The 24276-nt window shown below is 44.0% G+C and overlaps 1 protein-coding gene across 2 annotated transcripts in view; it reads left to right on the top strand.

The window, feature by feature from the left end:
• The window catches only part of NRP2 (neuropilin 2), a 249962-nt gene extending 228842 nt beyond the window's left edge, over positions 1–21120 (top strand). The window contains exons 16-17 of one of the 2 annotated variants that reach the window (XM_082232236.1): positions 10375–10443; positions 18350–21120. In XM_082232236.1, coding sequence (XP_082088362.1) covers positions 10375–10443; positions 18350–18657 — 377 coding nt within the window. In that variant the 3' untranslated portion in view covers positions 18658–21120. The remainder of the gene's footprint in view (positions 1–10374; positions 10444–18349) is intronic. The other variant, XM_082232237.1, reaches the window with a different exon arrangement.
• Positions 21121–24276: the final 3156 nt, after the last annotated feature.

The following is a 24276-nucleotide window of genomic DNA, read 5'->3' on the forward strand; positions in this document are numbered from 1 at the left end:
CCATTTGCTCACAATCTGTCCTTGCGTGTGATTTGAGTATCCTCCAGCATTCCTCTGCCAGATTTTGGTCCATCTTGGGATGCGTTTGTGTGTGTGTGTGTGTGTGTGTGTGTGTGTGTGTTCGTTCATGTTCCCACCACTGCTTTTATTTTCTTCTCTACTTCAGAGTTCTGCTTTCGTTTCGTTTTTAATACAAAACCAGATTTGTCCTCAAAGCAACTCGGTGATGTAGGATGCTGTAATTCCTGTTTTTAAGTTGGGAAAATGAGGCAGCAAGTGACTTGCTCCGTCAACCAGCATTTCTATAGCTCAGCAGGGAACTCAGATCTCAGGCCCAGCCCTCAATCCACAGGGCTACTCTGTAATTTTCTCTTTGTTTATTTCTTCCTCTGAATATGTGCTTTAAGAATTAATTCCTGGAGTGCAAGCCTTTGGCATTTCGTAAATTCCAGTGCGGCGGGATGCAGTTCATATCTGCTAAATTACTCCTTCGTGTGCTATGCGCCGGCAAGTCCCCCTGAAATGTAGGCTTTCCTGTGATGTGGGAAGATGAAAATTGCCCATCCAGCTTCTCAAACCACATGGCTGCCGTCATGACCTTCCATGAAGACAGCAGGCTCCTGTCAGCTGGAATGTCCACCAAAGGTCTTGTGCTTGTCTGCCACAGAACAGATCCGATCGAGATATAATCAGCTGGGTCACAACACACCAAAACACATGCTCAGTATATCACACTGAAGGCAAGGCCACTATGTTCCAGGGAGAGGGGGTGAAATCCAGCCAAGAGGAGGCTTTTCCCTGCTGGATATATTATGAGGCACCTTGTCTTTGTTGGCTGAAGGAATGGATGACATTAGAGAATCCACATATTCTAGATCTAGAAGGTCATGATAATATTTTTGGTTGGCACACTTATTTGTGGTATGAAAAGGTGAAAGTTCATAAAGGATTTACAAATCATATAATTGGGGGTGGGAATTATAGAGTATGAATAAATGATTAAATTAAGTTAATTTGGATATGCAGAAGATATTAAAAACAAATTTAAGGAACCGCAGAAAGAGGAAGAAAGAAGTCAAGTTTTGAAATGTCAAAATGATTGTAAAATTAGTGACATGTATAAACATGAAAAGTATGAATGAATAAAAATCATTGATAACATCAAAAAAAAGAGGGTGGGAAATCTAGCCCAAGTAAGCACTGTTTACTATAATAGGAACATTAGGCATGAACACTATTCTCCTCTTCCATTAAAACAGAAAATTGCTAACTTTGGATAGATCATGTTCCTTCTGCTAATCCTATCCTCTTGGATCCAATGAGGTCACAAGGCTGAAAATCACTATTTGTTTTTAATGTATAACTGGCACATCAGGCACTCTATTGAGCTACCCCATCTTCCCCTTACTCAGTAATGCTGTCCGCGTTTGATTCTGCTTCCAAGAGGCACTTTTCAGCTCTCGATGCAGATGTTTCCATCTGGGTCTCTTGGTTCTGAAGTGGGATGAGAAATCTGAACTCACTTTTAAAATAATGACTTCCTGCAAATGTTATAGAGCTTCAACTTTTTTGTTGGGTTTTAAAAAACACCACCACCATACATGCTATGTTCTGATTCCAGTTGTGACTAAGCTGGAATTACTTATCGTAAGGGACTTTTTGCATTCTGCAACATCTCCTGGAGAGAACTTTGTAAGGCACTGGTAAAAGGTAAAGGTAAAGGGACCCCTGACCATTAGGTCCAGTCGTGGCCGACTCTGGGGTTGCGGCACTCATCTTGCTTTATTGGCCAAGGGAGCTTCCAGGTCATGTGGCCAGCATGGCTAAGCCGATTCTGGTGAACCAGAGCAATGCACAGAAACGCCGTTTACCTTCCCACTGGAGCGGTACCTATACATCTACTTGCACTCTGATGTGCTTTTGAACTGCTAGGTTGGCAGGAGCAGGAACCGAGCAACGGGAGCTCACCCCATCACGGGGATTCGAACCGCCAACCTTCTGATTGGCAAATCCTAGGCTCTGTGGTTTAACCCACAGTGCCACCCGCGTCCCTAAGCCACTGGTATGCAGGGCTTTATTTCAAGCACAACTCACCAGAACTTAATTCCAGCACCTCTCAGGTGGGCACCATTGCCGTTCTAAGGGAAGGAGGGAGGTGTTTATGGTGAGTTCTTTTTCAAGAAAAATAGCACTGGCGGTATGGAAACTGTGGGCCTCCAGATGTTGTTGGACTACAGTTTCCCTCATCCCTTATCACTGGCCATGCTTACTGGGGTGGATGGGATTTGGAGTTCAGCAAGACATGGAGGATCACTGGTTGGTCTAAGACCTGATATGCTTTGAAGTAATATGACTGCAATTGCTGCAAGTTCTAGAGCCCAGGTGAGGGATGGGAATCACTGCTGTGTGCTATTTTCTTTCTTTTTTTAATCATTCAGTCTTTATTGGTTTATAAACGATACATACAAAAAACCATAAAAGGTAACTCATAAACAAAAAGAAGAAAAAAGTGCAACACCAAAACACAATCTGAAGAAGTGTGCATGTATCTGAAGAAGTGTGCATGCACACGAAAGCTCATACCAAGAACTAACTTAGTTGGTCTTTAAGGTGCTACTGGAAGGAATTTTTTTTATTTTGACCAAAACACAAAATTATTACAAACTGAACACTGTCTCTATCAACTTCCGACCTCCTTGGCATGGGTCCCTTGTTTCCTTATTACTTGCATCTATCTATCTATAAACTTAGTCTGTATTAAATGTTATTTGTGTTCTTTTTGCCTCATGTCATTCCGAGAGTTAGTCAAAGCGTACTAAAGTTTTAATATGGGGACAATGTTCTTTTACATATTGTCCATTCCTTATTGAACCTTTGGGTTGACCGATCCCTTATCTTCTCTGTCATACTGGCTAATTCCATATATTCAAATAATTTGACCCGCCACTCCTCTTTTGTTGGTGTTTTTTCTCCTTTCCACCCCTTGGCAGTCAGCATTCTCGCTGCTGCTGTTGTGTACATAGAAAACCTTCCTTTCTCTCTTGGAATGTCTGATGCCATAATACCTAAAAGGAATGTTTCAGGATTTTTAGTAAATGTTAATTTGAAAAAAAAAAATAATTCATTGTATATAAGTTCCCAAAAGCTCTTTATTTTTTTACAACCCCACCACATGCGGTACGCTGTGTGCTATTTTCAAATGAACCCTGGTACATAACTAGGGTTGTCTTAAGGCCACTGCAAAAATATGGTTGGCTGTATATGGAAATTCACTGCCATGTCATTGTATATGTGAAGAAGTTATTAAAATCGTAGAATTGTGGAGATGGAAGGGACCCTGAGGGTCATGTAGTCCAACCCCCTTTAGTGCAGGAATCCCTGTCCTTGTGATTCAGTAATTGTTTCTCTATCAGGGTGGCAACCTGTTGTTTTGGGTGCTACTTTCTAAAATCTTATTCCTTGAACAGAACTTGAGCGTTGGTGCCATCAAGCACTATCGAGGAAGCAGCAGCAAGCGGTACAACAAACTTTAACGGCTAAAATTTGATCTCTCCAAATTCCAAAGCAAACCAGTCTTGTCCGCAGTTCCCAGATCCATGTAATTATCCCTTTGGATTTTGCACCCGTCTGAATTTTGCACTTCGCTTCTCAGCTCAAAATACAGTGGTGCCCCGCAAGACGAATGCCTCGCAAGACGAAAAACTCGCTAGACGAAAGGGTTTTGCGGTTTTTGAGCTGCTTCGCAAGATGAATTTCCCTGTGGGCTTGCTTCGCAAGACAAAAGCGTCTTGCGTTTTTTGCAAGTTTGTTTCCTTTTTCTTAACACCGTTAATACAGTTGCAACTTGACTTTGAGGAGCAACTCATAGAACACGGTGTGGTAGCCTTTTTTGAGGTTTTTGGTGATTTCTGAAGCTTTTCCAAAACTTTTTCGACACCGTGCTTCGCAAGACGAAAAATTCGCTAGACGAAAAAACTCGCGGAATGAATTAATTTCGTCTTGCGAGGCACCACTGTACAAAAAGAGCATTTGAAATGCATATTATAGAATAAGGTGCATTAAGAAATGCACACATAATGATGAAATGCTCGTGTAAAATGTGTTTTGTGACGAAAGATGCATTTTAGAGACTAATTTTCTTGTGGGTGTTTTAAAAATTATGATTAATGTGATAACAGGACGGGTAGACTTCATGCTAAGTGGACACAGACAGAGATAGACAGATCCACACACACCTTTCTGAAATGACACTGACCATTTTTTAAAAGTGATATTCTCTTCCTGACTTCCTCCTGCAGGAGATGAGTGTAGATTCCAAGAAATTTGCACTAATAGTAATAATAATAATAATAATAATAATAATAATAATAATAATAATAATAATAATTTATTATTTATACCCTGCCCATCTGGCTGGGCTTCCCCAGCCACTCTGGGCGGCTTCCAAAAAAATATATTAAAATACTGTACTACATCAAACATTAAAAGCCTCCCTAAACAGGTCCACCTTCGGATGTCTTCTAAAAGTCTGGTAGTTGTTGTTCTCTTTGACATCTGGTGGGAGGGCGTTCCACAGGGCGGGTGCCACTACCGAGAAGGCCCTCTGCCTGGTTCCCTGTAACTTGGCTTCTCGCAGTGAGGGAACCGCCAGAAGGCCCTCGGCGCTGGACCTCAGTGTCCGGGTAGAACGATGGGGGTGGAGACGCTCCTTCAGATATACTGGACCGAGGCCATTTAGGGATTTAAAGGTCAGCACCAACACTTTGAATTGTGCTCGGAAACGTATTGGGAGCCAATGTAGGTCTTTCAAGACCGATATGTAGGTCTTTCAAGCAGAGCAGTACAAAAGTAGCAGCTGCCCTAGCATGGAGGCCCATTGCCTGGAGACGAGTTGTGATGTTACTGGTGCTGGCCATGTGAAATAATCTGTTTTGGGGTACACCCCGAGGGGCAAGGGGGAGGAATTGGTGACTAAATACAGCAGCAAGACTTAGGAAAGCCTTGGCCCTAGCGTTTGGGCTGTGCTTCAGGTAGCATGATGCTTTTGGCTGGCCCTGGCTGCATCCCTGAAAGCCCGGCTGCTACAGAGCTGCAGTATCAGTTCTTTCTGCTCCAGCTGCTGGAACCGTTCCTTTTCCAGAGACATACTTAGCTGGTGCCTCTTCCAGCAGCAGAGCCTCTTACGTATTTCTGCACAGCAATTCATGTCTAGTTTTCCTTGTGGCAAGTACATCTGTAGTTTTAATAATTGCTTGTAATTCCTGAATGTTATATCACCACATTGCTTGCGAGGCAAATTGTTTGTGCAATGCTTGTCAGGCACATATTCATGGTTTCACTTCATTGGCCTTACAAATTGTCGGCTGATTGTTTGTTTTTTGTTTGTGTTTCGACTTGTGTGAGAGACACCAAACAGCAGAATACATTTTTTCCTAGAATGGTAGGAGTGGCTCCATTCGTGTTGTTTAGCCTAAGAGAGCATAGGGCAAAAAATTAAGTGGTTCTGCTCTTTGTCTTCAATCTTGGAGATGTTTGAGGTTCAGCAACTTGAGATGGAGCCATCTTTGGCTCTGTTGACACATCCAAATTCTTTTTTTAAAAAAATATTTTATTTTCAATGCAAAATCATAACATCATAACAAAAATTACAAACATTGAATCCAAATGTCTTCTAAAAGTCTGGTAGTTGTTGTTCTCTTTGACATCTGGTGGGAGGGCGTTCCACAGGGCGGGTGCCACTACCGAGAAGGCCCTCTGCCTGGTTCCCTGTAACTTGGCTTCTCGCAGTGAGGGAACCGCCAGAAGGCCCTCGGCGCTGGACCTCAGTGTCCGGGTAGAACGATGGGGGTGGAGACGCTCCTTCAGATATACTGGACCGAGGCCATTTAGGGATTTAAAGGTCAGCACCAACACTTTGAATTGTGCTCGGAAACGTATTGGGAGCCAATGTAGGTCTTTCAAGACCGATATGTAGGTCTTTCAAGCAGAGCAGTACAAAAGTAGCAGCTGCCCTAGCATGGAGGCCCATTGCCTGGAGACGAGTTGTGATGTTACTGGTGCTGGCCATGTGAAATAATCTGTTTTGGGGTACACCCCGAGGGGCAAGGGGGAGGAATTGGTGACTAAATACAGCAGCAAGACTTAGGAAAGCCTTGGCCCTAGCGTTTGGGCTGTGCTTCAGGTAGCATGATGCTTTTGGCTGGCCCTGGCTGCATCCCTGAAAGCCCGGCTGCTACAGAGCTGCAGTATCAGTTCTTTCTGCTCCAGCTGCTGGAACCGTTCCTTTTCCAGAGACATACTTAGCTGGTGCCTCTTCCAGCAGCAGAGCCTCTTACGTATTTCTGCACAGCAATTCATGTCTAGTTTTCCTTGTGGCAAGTACATCTGTAGTTTTAATAATTGCTTGTAATTCCTGAATGTTATATCACCACATTGCTTGCGAGGCAAATTGTTTGTGCAATGCTTGTCAGGCACATATTCATGGTTTCACTTCATTGGCCTTACAAATTGTCGGCTGATTGTTTGTTTTTTGTTTGTGTTTCGACTTGTGTGAGAGACACCAAACAGCAGAATACATTTTTTCCTAGAATGGTAGGAGTGGCTCCATTCGTGTTGTTTAGCCTAAGAGAGCATAGGGCAAAAAATTAAGTGGTTCTGCTCTTTGTCTTCAATCTTGGAGATGTTTGAGGTTCAGCAACTTGAGATGGAGCCATCTTTGGCTCTGTTGACACATCCAAATTCTTTTTTTAAAAAAATATTTTATTTTCAATGCAAAATCATAACATCATAACAAAAATTACAAACATTGAATCCAAAATAATACTATACAAACAAGAAAGAAAAACAGAACACACACACACAAAAACCAAAAACAAAACAAAAAAGCATACATCTACAAATAAAACCATATCATCATTCTAATCTAGTCATTACATACATATACTTCCTTCCTTTGTTCTAAGACCTCAAAATTTTACGCTTACATTATTGTTGTGTCTAATGTAGATTTCTACCATCTTTGTACTTTTTTACACCATTTTTCTTTTTCTTTAACCCTGTAAAGCATCATTCATTACATACCGATATGCTTACTCCAGAAGAATGTTTTTTTCATATACTCTTTAGCAGATCCCCATTCTTTTAATAATTTCTGGTCCGATTGTCCCCTTATGAATGCTGTGAGTCTTGCCAGATTTATATATTCACAAAATTTAATTTGCCGTTCTTTCATTGATGGTATTTTTCTCCCTTTCCAATTTTTTGCTATAAGCATCCTGGCAGCTGTCGTTGCATAAAGGAATACTTTCCTTTGATTGTCGGGAATATCGTTTGTAATTATACCTAAAAGGAATACCTCTGGTTTTTTTACTGAAAGATATTTTAAACATCTTTTTGATTTCTTCAAAAATTTCATTCCAGAATTGTTTAATAGGTCGGCATTCCCGCCACATGTGACACATCCAAATTCATCACCTGACGGCTTCAGTTAATGACTTGCATGTGCGAAAGCCGTCACAAATTAGACATCACAGATGGATTCTTCTGTGCAGACAGTCCTCACATTTAGGACCAAGCTAGATATGGTGGTCTCAGTTGCTTATGCTTTCAAATGGATCTATGCCAGTCGTGTTGCAAGAGAGGGGAATGCTTTGAAAACAGTGAAAGGAGATCTGGGAAGGAACGCAGAGACTTCCCCTGGCTTGTGGCAAACGTCCCCCAAAGCTACTTCCTCGTGAGCACTTTCCCTTTCAATCCAACACTTAAGCAGCTGCCGGAAGTCAAACATCTCTCACCCCGAATCCCTTTGCACTGTTAAAAATGAAACTGCCTTACCTTGCTCTTTCTACGTGAGTCAGGCCATTCTGCGTCGAAACAGCCAGAACTACTGCCCTTAGCTGTAAGCCATCAAGTGCCAAGAGAACAAGTGGTATACAGTGATGCCTTGGTTCTCAAACTTAATCCGTTCCGAAAGTCCATTCCAAAACCAAAGTGTTCCAAAACCAAGGCACGCTTTCCCATGGAAAATAATGCAAAATGGATTAATCCGTTCCAGACTTTTGAAAACAACCCCTAAAACAGTAATTTAACATGAATTTTACTATCTAAGGAGACCGTTGATCCATAAAATGAAAGCAATAATCAATGTTCTGTATTATAAAATAAATAAGATAGTACAGTCATACAACGGGTTACAGACGTGTTAGGTTACGTTTTTTCGGGTTGCAGACCGCCAAAACCCGGAAGTACCAGAACAGATTATTTCCAGGTTTCAGCGGTCGCCATGCGCAGAAGCACTGGATCACAACCTGCGTGTGTGCAGACGCGCCACTGCGGGTTGCGGACGCTGCGGGTTGCGAACGAACATCCCGCACGGATCACGTTCGCAACCCGAGCATCCACTGTACAGTGGTACCTTGGGTTGCAGACGCTTCAGGCTACAGATGCTTCAGGTTACAGACTCCGCTAACCCAGAAATAGTACCTCAGGTTAAGAAATTTGCTTCAGGATGAGAACAGAAATCATGCGGTGGTGGCAGCAGGAGGCCCCATTAGCTAAAGTGGTACCTCAGGTTAAGAACAGTTTCAGGCTAAGAACGGACCTCCAGAACGAATTAAGTTCTTAACCCGAGGTACAACTGTACTGTAGATGATAAAAATTAAAATTATTTTTTCCCCTCTTACCTTCACTGATGATAGTCATTGTTTGGATGGGGGGCTTTTATCCATTTCCACAGTCAAAATCAATCAATCAGTAGCTGAACTGGGTTCCACACAGTCACAAAAACAATTTAACCCCAAAAAACTCAAAAACACAAAATAAACAGCAAAAACAAAAGCGCCAAACTTAATCCGTTCCAGAAGTCCGTTAGACTTCTGAAATGTTCAAAATCCAAGGCACAGCTTCTAATTAGAGCAGGCACCCCCGAAACAATAGCCGACAGCCTATTGAACGGTACGTTCAACTTCCGGGTTTTCAGCGTTTGGGAACCAAGGCGTTTGAGAACCAAGGTACTACTGTACATACATACGTGTGTGAAATTAGACTTTTTGAAAATGTGGGACAATGCACGCAGTGGCAGGAAACATATTATGGAACATGTTAACCGCAAAAGAACCATGCATTGAAAACGTGCTGAAACTGAAATGTGCTGAAGTTTTATATCCAAAACTTTTATTTGATTGTTATCCGAGAAGATGCAGTTTCCTTTTGTATACAGTTTTTTCTTTTTACCTTGACTTTTTTTCTTTTCTTTTTCTTCTGTGTTTCTGTTGTGAATGATTTTTTATGTCTGTATTTTAAACCAATAAAGATTATTATAAAAGAAAGAAAGAAAAGGTGCTGAAACTATATATTCTGCATATGTATACAGTGGTACCTCGGGTTAAGTACTTAATTCGTTCCAGAGGTCCATTCTTAACCTGAAACTGTTCTTAACCTGAAGCACCACTTTAGCTAATGGGGCCTCCTGCTGCTACCGCGCCGCCGGGGCACAATTTCTGTTCTCATCCTGAAGCAAAGTTCTTAACCTGAAGCACTATTTCTGGGTTAACGGAGTCTGTAACCTGAAGCGTATGTAACCTGAGGTACCACTGTACATGTTCCCCCCCCCTTTTTTTAAAAATGCCTTTTGAAAACAACTTCCCAAGGAGATGTACAATGAAATGCAGATTGTGATAGAGACCTAGCACTGTTCGCAATACTCTCTGGACCTATATTTTAACATGTTTCAAAGAACCTAAAGAAAAATCTCCCACACTAAGAGGCTCGGGTCACAGAAATAATTTTCATAAATACCTGATACCCATTTGTGGGGTTCTGCATCTCCTTAGTGTTGTCCGGCTTTTATATTAATACCTAGGTGATGATGATGACAGACATCATTCCATAAATCACTTTGAATTCATTTGAAGCCCAGGTTGAAAGTGGGTTATTTGGGTCGTCGCATCTGCTGAGAAGCATGCCAGATGATGGCACGCAGAGTGTGCCAAATGGATGTTGTGTTAATGGTGACTAATGATGGTCATTGTTGAAAGTTACAAAGATAATACCTGTGTGTGGTTGCTAATGAATTATAGCCATTATGAAGACACTACTGACAATGTTTCAACAGCAATCAGAATTATCTAGTTCCACTCCTCCCCCCTCCCTTTCATTTTCCCTAAAAGCAGATTATTTGGTAGAGATGAAAGAAGAGCTCCTATGATATACATATCTTCCATTGTGTGCTCATGAATATTAGCGGAAGTTGGCCCTGGTTATGAATAGCCTAAAAAAAAATATGCTTTCTTGAGCTTGCATATCTTATGAAAAGAGTGTCGTTGCTGGTTGGTGATGCAGAATTTTAGAGTAACAACAAAATATTTCTCATTCCAGTCGATTTCCCAGCTTTAGAGGATGACATTTCAATCAACGGGGAAGACTTTGGAGAAGACACTGAAGATGGTGAGTATGAGATATTGTGGGTTGCATAACGCTTCAGGTTACAGACGTTTCAGGTTACAGACTCCGCTAATCCAGAAATAGTACCTCGGGTTAAGAACTTTGCTTTAGGATGAGAACAGAAATCGCGCGGCGGCAGCAGGAGGCCCCATTAGCTAAAGTGGTGCTTCAGGTTAGCAACAGTTTCAGGTTAAGAACGGACCTCCAGAACTAATTAAGTTATTAATTAGAGGTACCACTGTATTTTAAAAGCAATGTGCCTTATGCCGCTCCGGGAAAAGTACAGTGGTACCTTGGTCCTCAAACTTAATCCATTCTGGAAGTCCGTTCCAAAACCAAAGTGTTCCAAAACCAAGGCGCGCTTTCCCATAGAAAGTAATGCAAAACAGATTAATCTGTTCCAGACTTTTAAAAACAACCCCTAAAACTGCAATTTAACGTGAATTTTGATATTTAACGAGACCATTGATCCATAAAATGAAAGCAATAATCAATGTACTGTAATATTAAATAAATAAGACAGTATTGTAGATGATTAAAAAAAAAAATTCTTACCTGCACTGATGATCCATTTCCACAGTCACACAAACAATCAATCAGTAGCCGAACTGGGTTCCACACAGTCACAAAAACAAATTAACCGAAAAAGCCTCAAAAACCAAAACACAAAATAAATAGGAAAAACAAAAGCGCCAAATTTAATCCATTCCAGAAATCCATTTGACTTCTGAAATGTTCGAAAACCAAGGCGTGGCTTCTGATTGTTGCAGGTGCCCCAGAAAACATTTGAAAACCGAAACACTTACTTCTGGGTTTTTGGCATTTGGGAACCAAGGCATTTGAGAAGCAGGGTACCGCTGTATCTCAGAGATACAGTGGAATCTCAAGTTCTGGGTTAAATACGTTTTATCAAAGATGCTCAGCCACAAGTTGAAACCAATGACTGCTAGTCATGATGGCTACATAGTATTGACGTCCAACATGCCTCTGGGCATCAGTTACTGGAGAACAATAGCAGGCCCTGCTTCTAGGCTTCCTGTTGGGTTTCCAAGGGGTTGCTCGAGAGCAAGCAGGCAAATACCTCCCTGCTTGGCTGTGAAGCCTTGCTTTTGGTGCAAAATAAACTTTATCTGTCCAGAGGGCCACTCTCCCGTGGCTGACTCATTCACTGGCAGAATCTGTGAGTGGGCAGGGCTTAAACTTTCTCCAGAAAAGTAATTTCTTGACGTCCAGTCTGCGCCTCCCCTCTCGCCGCGAAACCTTACTGCGCAAGGAGGATGTGAGTAACGGGTGGACCTCTCCCCTCCCCGCTTTGCCCAGGCAAGGTGTCCTGGCAACGCCTCACCTCCTCTAAACTCTGCAGCTCCTCTCCTGGAGGCGCTGCTTTCTATGATCTTTGAGGGCTCTCTCTAATCCATCCGGCTTTTCCTCTCTCCCTCCTGAACCGAGGGCAGTTCCCTGACACTTCCCAAAGGCTGCCCAGTGGAATGAATAGGTAGGCTTTGGAATGAATTCATTGGCAAAAAACCCCCCACTCTTTAAGCTGAATTCAACCCCACCCTAATGCCCATCAGCTGATACCATGGGTGCCATCAGGGAATGGGCAATTGGGCGTGGTGTGGGGGAAATAGCCTTACAGACCAACTTGGACCACCCTTCCCAGCATCCCAGTACGTTTCTGAGCGCCATTAAAAGTGTTGGTGCCTCGGGCCAGAATACCTGAAGGAGCGTCTCCACCCCCATCATTCAGCCCCGACTCTGAGGTCCAGCTCTGAGGGCCTTCTGGCAGTTTCCTCACTGCGAGATGTGAGCTTACAGGGAAACAGACAGAGGGCCTTCTCGGTGGTGGCACCCACCCTGTGGAAAGCCCTCCCATCAGATGTCAAGGAAATAAACAACTACAGTGGTACCTTGGTTTAAGAACAGCTTAGTTTATGAACAACTTGGATTAAGAACGCTGCAAACCCGGAAGTAGGTGTTTTGGTGTGTGAACTTTGCCTTGGAAGCAGAATATGTTCCGCTTCCTGTTGAGTGTGTTCCATTTGTAAATTGAGTCCCCCGCTGCTATGGGAAAGCACGCCTTGGTTTAAGAATGCTTTCATTTAAAAACAGACTTCTGGAACGGATTAGGTTCATAAACCAAGGCACCACTGTATCTGACTTTTAGAAGACATCTGAAGGCAGCCCTGTTTAGGGAAGTGTTTAGTGTTTGATGTTTTGTCGTGTTTTTAATATTCTGTTGGGAGCTGCCCAGAGTGGCTGGGGAAACCCAGCCAGATGGGCGGGATATAAATATTGTTGTTGTTGTTGTTGTTGTTGTTGTTGTTGTTGTTATCAGATTGGCCCACAGGCCAGAGATCCCCTGCCGCTGCTTTAAAAGTATGAACAGTACATGTGGAGTATATGAAAATAATGTCAGAAGGCATTTCAGTCTGGAAGTAATTCCCGGGATGTCTGGGAGGGTGAGACTCGTGGGCTTGAGCAAAGGTCATTTAAATTAAAGGTCACACCATTAAAGAGGATTGAGATGTAGTAAAAATCTTCAAATGTTACGAGGCTTCATTTCACGTTTAGAAATATTTGAGCCTTTCTTTTCTTTTTTCTTTTCTTTTCTTTTCTTTTGCTTTCTGTACCCAGTTCACCATTTTTCATTATGTGGAGTGGCCAGTTGTTTAAATGGAGAGTCAGGTCACACTCGACGTATTTATTTACTTAGCAGATTAATACCCTGCTTTCTGATGGAAGTCCCCAGAGCGGATCACAGCATTTATAAAATGCAGTTGATACATTACAAACATACACTTGAAACACAAAGCAAAGCAAAACCAGCTGAGGAGGAGGAGAAGCCTGGTGTTGTCATCATAGAATCATAGAATCATAGAGTTGGAAGAGACCACAAGGGCCATCGAGTCCAACCCCCTGCCAAGCAGGAAACACCATCAGAGCACTCCTGACATATGGTTGTCAAGCCTCTGCTTAAAGGCCTCCAAAGTAGGAGACTCCACCACACTCCTTGGCAGCAAATTTCACTGTCGAACAGCTCTTACTGTCAGGAAGTTCTTCCTAATGTTTAGGTGGAATCTTCTTTCTTGTAGTTTGGATCCATTGCTCCGTGTCCGCTTCTCTGGAGCAGCAGAAAACAACCTTTCTCCCTCCTCTATGTGACATCCTTTTATATATTTGGACATGGCTATCATATCACCCCTTAACCTCCTCTTCTCCAGGCTAAACATGCCCAGCTCCCTTAGCCGTTCCTCATAAGGCATCGTTTCCAGGCCTTTGACCATTTTGGTTGCCCTCCTCTGGACACGTTCCAGTTGGTCAGTGTCCTTCTTGAACTGTGGTGCCCAGAACTGGACACAGTACTCCAGGTGAGGTCTGACCAGAGCAGAATACAGTGGCACTATTACTTCCCTTGATCTAGATGCTATACTCCTATTGATGCAGCCCAGAATTGCATTGGCTTTTTTAGCTGCCGCGTCACACTGTTGGCTCATGTCAAGTTTGTGGTCAACCAAGACTCCTAGATCCTTCGCCTGCCTCTCGCAAAATACCTTCCAGTAGAGCCAACTAGTGATAGATGGCTATTGGAATTTCCCACTGGATAGTCAATCACGGTCTGTGCAGCTTTAGATAGCAACCTAAACTAGTTGCCTGGGAAAAGCCTCTCCTTCTGGAGGGGAGGTGTTGTGAGCGGGAGCTGGCTCCCGCGTCACATGGGGCATTCTGCCCCCTGCCCAGTCATCATCGCTGGCGCGGCACGCCTCCCAGCCGGTCACCCAATCGAGAGACGCCGCGGGGGGGCGTGGTCTAGCCGTTCAAATGCGGCCGCGCCAGCTCTCCCCCTCCACTGCCCTGCCGATTTCTGCGAGTCACCCACCCACCACTCCCTTTAGTGCGTAGTTTCTCGCTTGAACTTGCTATGGACCCATGGTTGGTCGCCCTGGTTGCTCAGGGGGCCTGGTAGGAGTTTTTTTTAATTGGCAAATTGGCACCGGCCTCTTGGTTTTTCCTGCCTACCTCATAGCAATCGTCACAACTTTCTTGGTATCTGGTGGTTAGGCACTGGAATGTGTTGTTGGTGTGTGGAAGGGCAAGGTGGGTATTCCGTTAAAGGAATCCGGCAGTCGTGGATCCTGTCCGATGCCCTGTGTGGCGGGGGGCCATGGCACGACCCCCGGTGACATCAGGGGAGAGCTTATAGTTGTATTTGCATCAACAGGCTCCCCCTACTGGCGGTTAACCCCTCTTTAGACTCGCCCCTCATCCTGAGTGGGTGGAGTCAAATTGCTCTTGTCCAATGCCTAAGCCAATACCTTCTCAAGTTGTGGCCTTTTTCTAGCCCATTAACCTTATATGCTGTGTCCACGTGTTTTTTATTATTCCCAAGCAGGGGACGGGTCCTTGAATCACAAAATAATCTGATTTGGTCTGACCACCCATATCACTGCTCTAAGGACCACTGGAGCATACCAGATTTTGATAACTACTGCCCCGGTTGGCCAAAGCATGTTTTGACTTCGTAAATCTGTACATCACAGGAACATAGCAAGCTGTTGTATACCAAGTCATCGCATTGGTCCACCTAGCTCACTGTTGTTGACACTGGCAACAGTTATTCAGGATCCCAGGGAAAAGACTTTTCCAGCCCTGCAGAGACACAGATCTACATCTCTTTCCTGAGAAATAGACTGTCCTGCAAATACTGGGGTACTTATCTGTTAATGGCGGGGACTATATACTGAAGTAAGTTGATGTATGACCATCTAGCACTCAGAGTCAAGAACAGGCATAGGCAAATTCCGGCCCTCCAGATGTTTGGGACTACAATTCCCATCACCCCTGGCTAACAGGACCAGTGGTCAGGGATGATGGGAATTGTAGTCCAAAACATCTGGAGGGCCAGAGTTTGCCTATGCCTGGTCAGGAAGAAGAGAAACTTCAGAAAGGAAGGTTTTTTCACAGGTGGAGAAACTTCCTCCATCCTGTTGGATAATGGCAGGTACAGTTATCGAGATTCCAGGACAACATGGAGTATAGATAGTTACAAGGGACACGGGTGAAGCTGTGGTCTAAACCCCTGAGCCTCTTGGGCCTGCCATTCAGAAGGTCAGCAGTTCAAATCCCTACGACGGGGTGAGCTCCCGTTGCTCTGTTCCAGCTCCTGCCAACCTAGCAGTTCGAAAGCACGCCAGTGCAAGTAGATAAATAGGTACCACTGCAGTAGGAAAGTAAACAGTGTTTCCATGCACTCTGGCTTCCATCTCGGTGTCCCGTTGTATCAGAAGCAGTTTAGTCCTGCTGGCCACATGACCTGAAAAGCTGTCTGTGGACAAACGCCGGCTCCCTCAGCCTGAAAGCGAGATGAGCGCCACAACCCCATAGTCGCCTTTGACTGGACTTAACCATCCAGGGGTCCTTTACCTTTTACCTTTCTAGATAGTTAATATTGAGGGTGCATTCTCCTCAGGGCCTTAATACATTGAGTGCAGTAAACAAACTGGCTGCCACTGTGTGAGAAAAAGTTACTTCAAAAACCATGACTTGAACTCACAAGCTCTTCTGAATTCTCCCCCCCCCCCCCGTTGTTATTTTTGTGAGCACGTCAGAATTAACATCCTTCAGATGTGATACATCAAGAGGAACCAAAATCAGCTGGAGCATAAACTGAGGACAAAGTAGGCGTAGAAATTTGGCAACCAACAGCTACAGTTTTGATTCGTTGTGGGGGGAACGCTATCTTGCACTCTTTTCATCGCACTGAGCCAGAACTGTGCAGGATTTCTTTGAGAAAAGCAGAGAGGAAAACATGGGCTGGGGAAATTGTAAAGAGAGATAATTTGGAGGTGTGGGTGACGCTGCCCCTACCAGATCCATACCTCCTCAGACAGTACAAATTGGAAGCAAGAGTTGGGTCAGGGAGATATATATATATATATTTCCCACACATGAGCCCATCGCCTAAAGTGATCATGTGAGGACTACAGCTGGGCGATATCTGGTTTTCAACATCGTGATATATATCACCAGCTGATATATCATGATGTCTGAAATAAGGATGGAACTAGGTAGAGGCACTGGTTGGCTTCACGGTTTTCCCCACATTGTGGTTTTCCACACAGCACACAAACACACACACAGACACACACACAAAGATCATGATTCACAATACAGTGGTACCTCAGGTTACATACGCCTCAGGTTACATACACTTCAGGTTACAGACTCCGCTAACCCAGAAATCGTGCTTCATATTATGAACTTTGCTTCAGGATGAGAACAGAAATCGGGCTCTGGCGGCATGGCGGCAGTGGAAGGCCCCATTAGCTAAAGTGGTGCTTCAGGTTAAGAACAGTTTCAAGTTAAGAACGGACCTCCGGAACGAATTAAGTACTTAACCCGCGGTATCACTGTATATTGCCAGGTCAAAAATTATGAAACCGATATCACGAGATGGACTTCATTCTTTATTTTGAAAATATATTTATTTATTTATTTATTTCCTTCTTAATCAATATTATCGACAATACAATAACAAACAAACAAACTTTCTGCTCTGCCAAGCATATGACTTCCCTTCAGCAGGTTTTCCGCTTTCAAGTCCTATCTCGCAATTTAGCTCTTTAACTTCCATTGTCCGCATTGTAGGATTTATTTCAATCCTGCTAGGGTCTTCAAATTTTTGCAATTATTATTCAAATATACAATAAACTTTCTCCAATCCCTTTGAAATTTTTGATCGCCCTGATCTTGAACCCTGCAGGTCAATCTGGCCAGTTCTGCAAAGTCCATCATGGACTTCAAACCGGTTTGGGACGAGATATCGCCCAGCCCTCGTGAGGACCACCTTGCCCGTGAGCTAGCATATGGGCTACAAAGATATCTCCTTTTCTTTTTCTTTTTCTTTTAAAAACTTTTTTATTCAAAATTAAAACAAAACATATTATCCAGAAACATATCATCCTTATTTCCTGCCCCATTTTCCTCCCTCCCCCCACAGAACCCCACCCCACCCCCGCAACTTCCCTCAGTTCCAGTCTTTGATTTCTCTAAAAATGCTGTTTTCTGCATGTTACCCAGTTGTATAGATCCTCAAACTATTTAGCTGATTATAATCAATAAAAAGTTTGTGAATGTTTATTCAAAACCAGCAAAGGAGTCCAGTTCGCTTTGTAAAGGGTTCCCATTCGTCTTTAAAGTCATAGTTATCCTTGTCCCGTAGCTTGTATGTCAGTTTTGCCAGTTCTGCATAGTCCGTCAATTTTTCTTGCCATGATTCTTTAGTTGGGGTTTCTTCAGTCTTCCATCCTTGTGCTATTAGAACTCTTGCAGCCATTGTCTCATACATGAAGATGTTTTTCAGCTTTTTGGGCAGATCTTTCCCTACAATCCCTAACAAAAATGCTTCAGGTTTTTTAACAAATGTTAAATAGAACATTTTCCTCAATTCATTGTATATTATTTCCCAATTTTTTAAAATTACATTACAATCCCACCACATATGATAAAATGTCCCCTCCTTTTCCTTACACTTCCAACATATATTTGAACTGGTTTTGTACATTTTCCCTAACTGCACTGGTTGGAGTTATCAAAGAATACCGTATTTTTCACTCTATAAGACGCACCAGACCACAAGACGCACCTAGTTTTTGGAGGAGGAAAACAAGAAAAAAAATATTCTGAATCTCAGAAGCCAGAACAGCAAGAGGGATCGCTGTACAGTGAAAGCAGCAATCCCTCTTGCTGTTCTGGCTTCTGGGATAGCTGCACAGCCTGCATTTGCTCCATAAGACGCACACACATTTCCCCTTACTTTTTAGAAGGGAAAAAGTGAGTCTTATAGAGCAAAAAATACGGCAAATGAAGATAACTCCTTTTCTAATCGCCTGCTTCAATTCTGTTTCAGACTACTTAGGCATGGAGAGGAACAACAACACGCTGTTTTCAACAAACTCTCCGCTCACCCCAAAGATGGGCAAAGAGAAGAGCTGGCTGTACACACTGGACCCCATTCTGGTCACCATCATAGCCATGAGTTCCCTCGGTGTGCTCCTGGGGGCAATTTGCGCGGGCTTACTCCTGTACTGCACGTGTTCCTATGCCGGCCTGTCCTCTCGGAGCTCCACCACGTTGGAGAACTACAACTTTGAGCTTTATGACGGCATCAAGCACAAGGTCAAAATGAACCACCAAAAGTGCTGCTCTGAGGCATGACTGATTGCACCAGAATCGCATTTGACATTTCATTCCAGCAAAAGTGGCTGGTGAAGATTACTTTTTATATGGGAGCTGAATGCCATAATCTTACACGAAGCCGGAGCTGGAATACCCAAGTGGGGAGGAGTCACGGACAGCCTGCCGTTTCAAAAAGGAGGAGGAAACGAGGACGGTGTAAACTTTCTTTTTTCCAGGGGGAAGGATGACCGTCGGAGAGAACTCTACGGCTTATTGTTCTCATGATTAGAACTGGGTTGGGGCAGGCGAAAGAGCTGCCACGCTTATTGTTGTTATGTCTAATTCAAGTGAATCAAATCCAGAAGAGTCCAAACGTTTGGTTAGCATTTAGGAAGTGAGAAACAGAATGTTGAACGTTATTTCCCACTTCTTTCCCCTAGTTGAGAAAACTCCAGAGAGTTTCTCCCCGCCCTCCCCTCTCCCCACACCCTACCCCCGGTTCCTCGTTCGGTGGCCAGGCTAATCTTTCAAAATTACACACAACCACACATGCGAGCCTATCTCCCCACCCACCCACCCCTATTCAGCTTACCGCCATTCAGAAAGGCTCCTTGATTTTAAGGGATTGGGTCTGTCGGTAAGACGAGCCCAGCAAGCTGCAGTTTATAGACACACCACCCCGCTACCCCCCCCCAAAAAAAGAAAGTATGTTGTTGCCTTTACCTTTTTCTGATCAGGAATTAGGCTTGCGGGTCAATGGGAGCAGCCGTGCTTTCTTCCCAGATTACAAAGCAGAAGAGAAAGGCAGCCTAAGGTGCGAAATTCGACAGAGGCGCCTGCTCAAGAGAGGCTGAAGAGCCTTAAAAGTGATTTGCGAATAAGAGCCATTTATTAAATCCAGATCATGGATTGAAACAGCGGAGGCCTTCATCATAAGGGCTGTCTTTTATTTTTCTTTCTGTCCTCCCCCCCCCCACCTGCACTTCCCTTTATAATCCCATTCCTTTTATTATAAGAAAATCGCAGCAAACAAAAGACACAATTATAAGATGCCCGGGAACTCAGGAGACTGCTTTTTATATGCTTTGAGAGGAGGACAGGCTGCTATATATATATTTTTGTTAATGCTGTGACCACTCTCGTGGGGGAGGGGGAGGAATGGCGTTAAAGGGAGGGGGGAGGAACACAGCGATCCAGCCCCGATGGAGAGTGGTTGCGGATACCTCCTTCCTTTTAACAGGCATCATTTAAGCTTCTTCATTTGCTAGTACTAAGGGCTTCATTCTGCAAAGACGTCTGGCCACTTGTCAGCGATAAAGGGAGTTGTAGTCCAACAACATCCCCGCAGCGACAGATCCCCCCCACCTCTGAGCGGCGCTGTTTTGAGCACATGCACAGCTGACATGGCCCTGGTGCTTTCTGCCCAGCCGAAGCATCGCTTCTTTTCAGAGTTAGGCCCTTGGGTGGGAAGCAACTATTACAATCCTTTGCAGGGCATCAAGTCTCGTCTGATATTCCAGTGCAGTTGTCGGGGAAACAGAAAAAAAAGGTCTGGACCAATCTGCTGCCACCTTCCTATCCCTTCAGAACAGTGCAACTTGCTCCCTAGTGATTTGCAAGGCAAATTGTTTGTTTCCGAAGGGTTTTGTGTTCGTACGTGTGTGTATCTTTTTTTAATCAAGTGCCTTAGAAAAATATTTTTCCCTTTACTTAGAGGTGTGTGCTGTATCAAAATACAAGGGAGGCGTTCCCCCTTTCCCCTGTTCCTCTTCCTTTTCATCCTCACAATCATCATCTTCATCATCATCATCATCATCATCATCATCGTGGTCCTTGGATCTCTACTGGGTAGAGTTTTGTCCTTTCAATTGGTCCAATATATTTCTAATGCTGTCACGCCTGAGGTGTGTCACAGACCAGTAAAAGAGAAGTTTACAAATGCTAAGTTTTGATCTCCAATGCCTTTTGTTTCAGCTCTTGTTTCAGCCATCTTCAAGTGACTTTTCAAGAGAAATCCAAGTGGCTGCTATTTAGGAAGGATCTCCAGACTGAGCAGGTGTGGATCTGCAGCAGAAATTTCAGAAATCTGCTGTGGGGTGACACCCAACCGTAAACACGCATGCCAGGATAACGTTGCTGGGATGCTGGCACAATAGCATGTTTTGTGACGTTGTGCCGGCACAGCTGTTGAGATGCAGTCTCCCAGGAACATAATGTCAGCAAGCATTGCGGCCCAGTTCAAATGTTTCGCTTCTTTGGTGTGCACCCTGTCATGTGCACGCCAGATAGTGAACAGGATTTGCTTGCTGCGTAACATGTGAAATGTCCCTCAGAGCAGCTTTGGCATATATGCTTATCTTGCAGAATGAACAGAGCTTTTGGCACGTGCGATGGTTCTTTACTTCAGTATACAAGTGGACAAGCAAAGCACTTACCGTATTTTTCGCTCTATAAGACGCACCAGACCACAAGACACACCTAGTTTTTGGAGGAGGAAAACAAGGGGAAAAATCGCTGTGCAGCGAAAGCAGCAATCCCTCTTGCTGTTCTGGCTTCTGGGATAGCTGCGCAGCCTGCATTCGCTCCATAAGACGCACACACATTTCCCCTTACTTTGTAGGAGGGAAAAAGTGAGTCTTATAGAGCAAAAAATACGGTATTTTTGGGGACGTGCCAACGCCACAATCCATTCCAGTGCATTTAATTCTGTGGCAGAACCTGGGTCTTAAAACTGTGTTTTTTCATACCGTGCCCTAGGGAACCGCCAGGATTCCCTGGAAACTTTGCAGGAGTTACTTTTACACATCAGTAACACCGGTAGACACACATCCCCGAAAAACAACTTGGTCTACTGCTGCAAACCTTTCCTAAACCGCACCACAACATTGGGAAGCCTTGGGTTTTGTCCTAGAGCACAGGCACACAGTTCAAGCAAGGTAACGAACCCAAAGCCAGCATCTCTTGCGAACTGTGTGCCTGCTTTAAAAAACAGGCCTCGAGATTCAGCGCAGGAGTTCTGTGGCTGATGCTCACGGCGTTTCTATCTTGGCAGAAGCTGATGTGGAAGTTTCCCTGGTGGTAGAAAGTTTGAAAAACACTGCCTTTCCAGCAGTCTTGATGTGGCACCATAAAAAAGTCCGTTTTCATAGAGGATTCCTGTGTCTTTCCGGCATATTCCACATACAGACGTCTCTCCGCTTCCCCCCTAATTTCAAGAGAACCGCAGAGAGTAATGTACAGGGTCATTTTGCAGACCAGATTGCTGCTACTGTCATTAAAGAAAGGGGCCTGAGCCAGCCAAAGGTAGCAGCTTTATTTCGGTCCCATTGATTTCAATGGGAGAGATAAGCACGTGCTAAACTCTGGCAGGATTGCGCCCCCAATTTTTATTTCTCTTATATTTGTATGAAGGAGGACAGACTGTATCTGTGAAGGTCACCTGACAGGAGTTAATAGATATATTAAAAGGTAGAGTCGCTGTCTGTAGTAGACATGCAGAGAGTGAGAGTTCGTGTATACATATATTTCAACGCATATGTGTTTGCGCGTGCTTGTGAGTTCTCTGTATGTGTTATGTATGTGCGTGGTTACGTGGGACTACTTGTACCTTTAAATCGGCGGCCAGAGGATGTTACTGACCTTGGCATGAATGCAGCGGGGAGTTTTTGGCGCGAAATGCGTGGAAACGAAACCAGCTCCTTCTTGGAGAGTCCCGTACTTTGGTATTCCATGTTGGTTGGTAAAGGGGCTTGGCTGTGTGCACTCAGTGAGCAGAATCAGGCCAAAATGCTGCATAGCTGATACCTCACTTACCTCTCTGCTGGGCGCTTTACTGTTTTAATGCAGAAAACTTGACTGATTGTATTTTTAACAGGGCAAGGAAGGAAAAACGGTGCATACATTCATGTCAAATACATCTTCACCTGCAAAAAAAAAAGGAAAAGTGTTATATTTGCTGATCCACATTCTTTGGCAATTCCCCCCCTTTCCAAAGTGCACAGAGGAGAGAGAAAAGAAGTAGTCCAATCCTGCGTTACCAATGCCTTTGTTGAAATAGGTGTTACTCCCCATCCCCTCAAAGGCCTCTTTGTTGTGGCTGGCAGGAGGGAAGGCTTTAGTGTAGCCGATCCTTGCTTTTGCAGGGAGCTGTTGACAAGGGAGCATGGGGATGAAAAAACGAAAGAAGAAAACCAACCCCACTGGGGGAAAAGTGGTATGCAGGGAAAACAGAATTTCTCACATTTTACCAGCTCAAGGTAGTTCGACCATTTACTGGCTGAGCCAGGTCATGTGGACTTTAAAGCTTTTACTGTGATTCTTCAGTGTTTAAGGAAAGACAAACTCAAACTGTGTTTCTATTATTTGTATAAAAGCCTTTTAAAAGTACTATTTAATAAACATTACAGTAGAGATCTCTCTCTCTCTCTCTCTCTCTCTCTCTCTCTCTCTCTCTCTCGTGTGTGTGTGTGTGTTCGGTTCATTTCTTTTGCTGCTGGGGAGACCTGTCACCCTCCTTGCTTGTCGCTTGGGTCCAGCAAGGGAGGTCTGCTTGCTAGAGTTGACTTCCATGTCTGCCATTGATGTGGATGGATCAGTTGAGCACACAGCTGTTCAACAGCCAGGTGTGTCTTTCGTTTGGCTGCTCAGAAAAATCACAGGACGGCTCTTCCATGCAACCACCAACCCATTTTCTTAGAGGACCCCACAGCACCCTCCGGATTAGGCGTTCTGCCCAAGAATGCCTTTCAGAGGTTCACACAGATACACAGAGAGTGAAAACTCCACACATACTGTATTTTTTCGCTCTATAAGACGCACCAGACTACAAGATGCATCTAGTTTTTGGAGAAGGAAAACAAGAAAAAAAATATTCTGAATCTCAGAAGCCAGAACAGCAAGAGGGATCGCTGCGCAGCGAAAGCGGCAATCCCTCTTGCTGTTCTGGCTTCTGGGATAGCTGCGCAGCCTGCATTCGCTCCATAAGACGCACACACATTTCCCCTTACTTTTTAGGAGGGAAAAAATGAGTCTTATAGAGCAAAAAAATACGGTAATTCACACCCCTGCCTTTAATTAAACCACACACAAGAATTGGTCACACTGGACCCCACACCAGGGGTTTCAAGCCCATTCTTGGGCACAACAGCCCAGGCTTTCCAGGTTAATATTCCCTGATGGTGTTTACTAGAATGCCGCACTCTTCCACATTATTTGCAGTAAGGAAGTCAAGACTGTGCTCTTCCCTTTAATCTCACTGCATTTTAAAAAACAAAATTCCACAATACTGTGTTGCAAGCATTGGAATAAGGCTCCGAAGCAAACTTGTAATCCTCACATTTACTCCCCGCACCACGATGCCCTTGCAGCAAAATATTTGACATTTCTAATGTATTAATAATGCCTGCTGGCACCCAGCAATCTGCTATTTACAGAGAATATTTCCCTCTTATCTTTCTTTTCTCTACAAATGTTTACACAGGCCGGTGGGAAATGGTGCCAGATTTAGGCATGGCAGAGGTTTCAAACTGGAAGAGGTACAGGCAGCAGCGGCTGGGAAGAAAGATGAGCCATCTAGATCCTGGGGCCATTCTAGCTCCTGTTGTATTTAGACGTGACACTTGGCTTTCCGTCCTTGTTTCTCCCGTTCAGGCATATCAC

This window comes from Podarcis vaucheri (genome assembly GCF_965113315.1).
Source record: "Podarcis vaucheri genome assembly, chromosome: 1".
NCBI classification, from domain to species: Eukaryota; Metazoa; Chordata; class Lepidosauria; order Squamata; family Lacertidae; genus Podarcis; species Podarcis vaucheri.